The sequence below is a fragment of the Larus michahellis genome, unplaced genomic scaffold (genome assembly GCF_964199755.1).
Source record: "Larus michahellis unplaced genomic scaffold, bLarMic1.1 SCAFFOLD_645, whole genome shotgun sequence".
Taxonomy (NCBI): domain Eukaryota; kingdom Metazoa; phylum Chordata; class Aves; order Charadriiformes; family Laridae; genus Larus; species Larus michahellis.
In genome coordinates this window covers 1-2,000 of record NW_027436390.1, presented here as the reverse complement: position 1 = coordinate 2,000, position 2,000 = coordinate 1, and the positions used below count along the sequence as shown (strand labels likewise).

The 2,000-nt window shown below is 71.5% G+C and overlaps 1 protein-coding gene across 1 annotated transcript; it reads right to left on the bottom strand.

Annotated features, from left to right (window-relative positions):
- Positions 1-6: 6 nt before the first annotated feature.
- LOC141737291 (multiple epidermal growth factor-like domains protein 8) lies at positions 7-1,874 on the bottom strand (the record flags this gene model as incomplete). The annotated part of the gene is made up of 4 exons (XM_074571969.1): positions 7-1,052; positions 1,159-1,194; positions 1,499-1,534; positions 1,839-1,874. Coding segments are annotated over 4 exons (1,154 nt in total), but the record flags the coding sequence as incomplete, so codon positions are not given.
- Between the last annotated feature and the right edge of the window lie 126 nt (positions 1,875-2,000).

Below are 2,000 nucleotides of genomic sequence, written 5' to 3'. Positions count from 1 at the left end.
CCCCGCGGGCCCCCGGGCAACTGCAGCAGCAGCGTGGCCACCGCCGCCACCCCGTCCTCGGTGGGCTCCAGCGTCACGGGGGCCGGGGGCGGGGGGCGGCGGGGGGCGTGGGGGGGCGGGGGGGCCACGCCGCTGCCGCCGCCGCCGACCCCCCCGCGCTGGAAGCAGACGGTGACGCGGGCGAAGGGGCGGCTGGCCATCTTGCTCATCTCCTGCAGCTGCCGGCGCTGCTCGTGGCGCGCGTCCAGGCCCTGCTTGGCCTTCCAGAGCAGGACGCAGAGCGCCAGGAAGAGGAAGAAGCAGGAGAAGAAGACGGAGAAGAAGACGAAGAGGTCGATGTGGGCCTGATCCTGGCGGAAGAAGAGCAGCCCCTGCGAGGGGCCCCCCCCGGCCCCCAGCAGCAACAGGTAGAAGCGGCTGGACTTGAGGGGGTGCAGGGCGTGGGGGTAGGTGAGCACCAGGCGGTCCCGCACCCCCCGCACCACCAGCGCCGCCGCCGCCGCCGCCTCCCGCACCGTCAGGTAGGTGACGAGCCCCCGCGCCCGCTCCTCCCGCAGCCGCGTGGCGTTGGCCCCCGGCGCCGTCCCCGGCGGGCTCTGGAGGCGGACGAGGTGGCGGCCGGTGGCCGGGTCGACGTCGACGGCGAAGGTGTCGTAGGCGGTGGAGACGTAGAGGTCGACGGCGCCGAAGGTGACGTCCAGGGTGATGCGGATGTCGACGTTGGTGAACTTGGGCTGGACGCCGAAGAGGACGGTGCGGCCGGGGGGCAGGTGCTGCAGCTGCGGCTGGTGGAAGCAGTTGCTCTGGGAGGACGGGTCCAGGCAATACTCCTGCTCCACCGCCATCAGCCGGTAGCACTGCTGCCCGCCCACCGGGTGCCCGTGGAAGGAGTCGCGGCACTTGGAGCACTGCGGGGACACGGCGGGACACGGGGACGCGTCAGTGACAAGGTGGCGGCACCGGGGGTGCAGGGATGGGGACAGACACGGGGACATGGAGCACCGATGGCCACCAAGCACGTGGCTGTGGAAGGAGTCGCGGCACTTGGAGCACTGCGGGGACACGGGGACACGTCAGCGACAACACGGTGGCACCGGGGGTGTGGGGACGGGGACATGGGGACAGACACGGGGACACGGAGCACCAATGGCCACCAACCAAGTGGCCCTGGAAGGAGTCGCGGCACTTGGAGCACTGCGGGGACACGGGGGGACACGGGGACGCGTCAGTGACAAGGTGGCGGCACCGGGGGTGTGGGGACGGGGACATGGGGACGGACACGGGGACAGACACGGGGACATGGGGCACCGATGGCCACTAACGGGGTGGCCATGGAAGGAGTCGCGGCACTTGGAGCACTGCGGGGACACGGGGGGACGCGGGGACGCGTCAGTGACAACACGGCGGCACCGGGGGTGCGGGGACGGGGACATGGGGACGGACACGGGGACGGACACGGGGACATGGGGACAGACACGGGGCACCAATGGCCACCAACCAAGTGGCCCTGGAAGGAGTCGCGGCACTTGGAGCACTGCGGGGACACGGGGGGACGCGGGGACGCGTCAGTGACAAGGTGGCGGCACCGGGGGTGTGGGGACGGGGACATGGGGGCAGACACGGGGACAGACACGGGGACACGGGGCACCGATGGCCACCGACGGGGTGGCCCTGGAAGGAGTCGCAGCACTTGGAGCACTGCGGGGACACAGGGGGACACGGGGACGCGTCAGCGACAACACGGCGGCACCGGGGGTGTGGGGACGGGGACATGGGGACAGACACGGGGACAGACACGGGGACAGACACGGGGACACAGGGCACCAATGGCCACCAACCAAGTGGCCCTGGAAGGAGTCGCGGCACTTGGAGCACTGCGGGGACACGGGGGGACACGGGGACGCGTCATTGACAAGGTGGCGGCACCGGGGGTGTGGGGACGGGGACATGGGGACAGACATGGGGACACGGGGACAGACACGGGGACACGGAGCACCAAT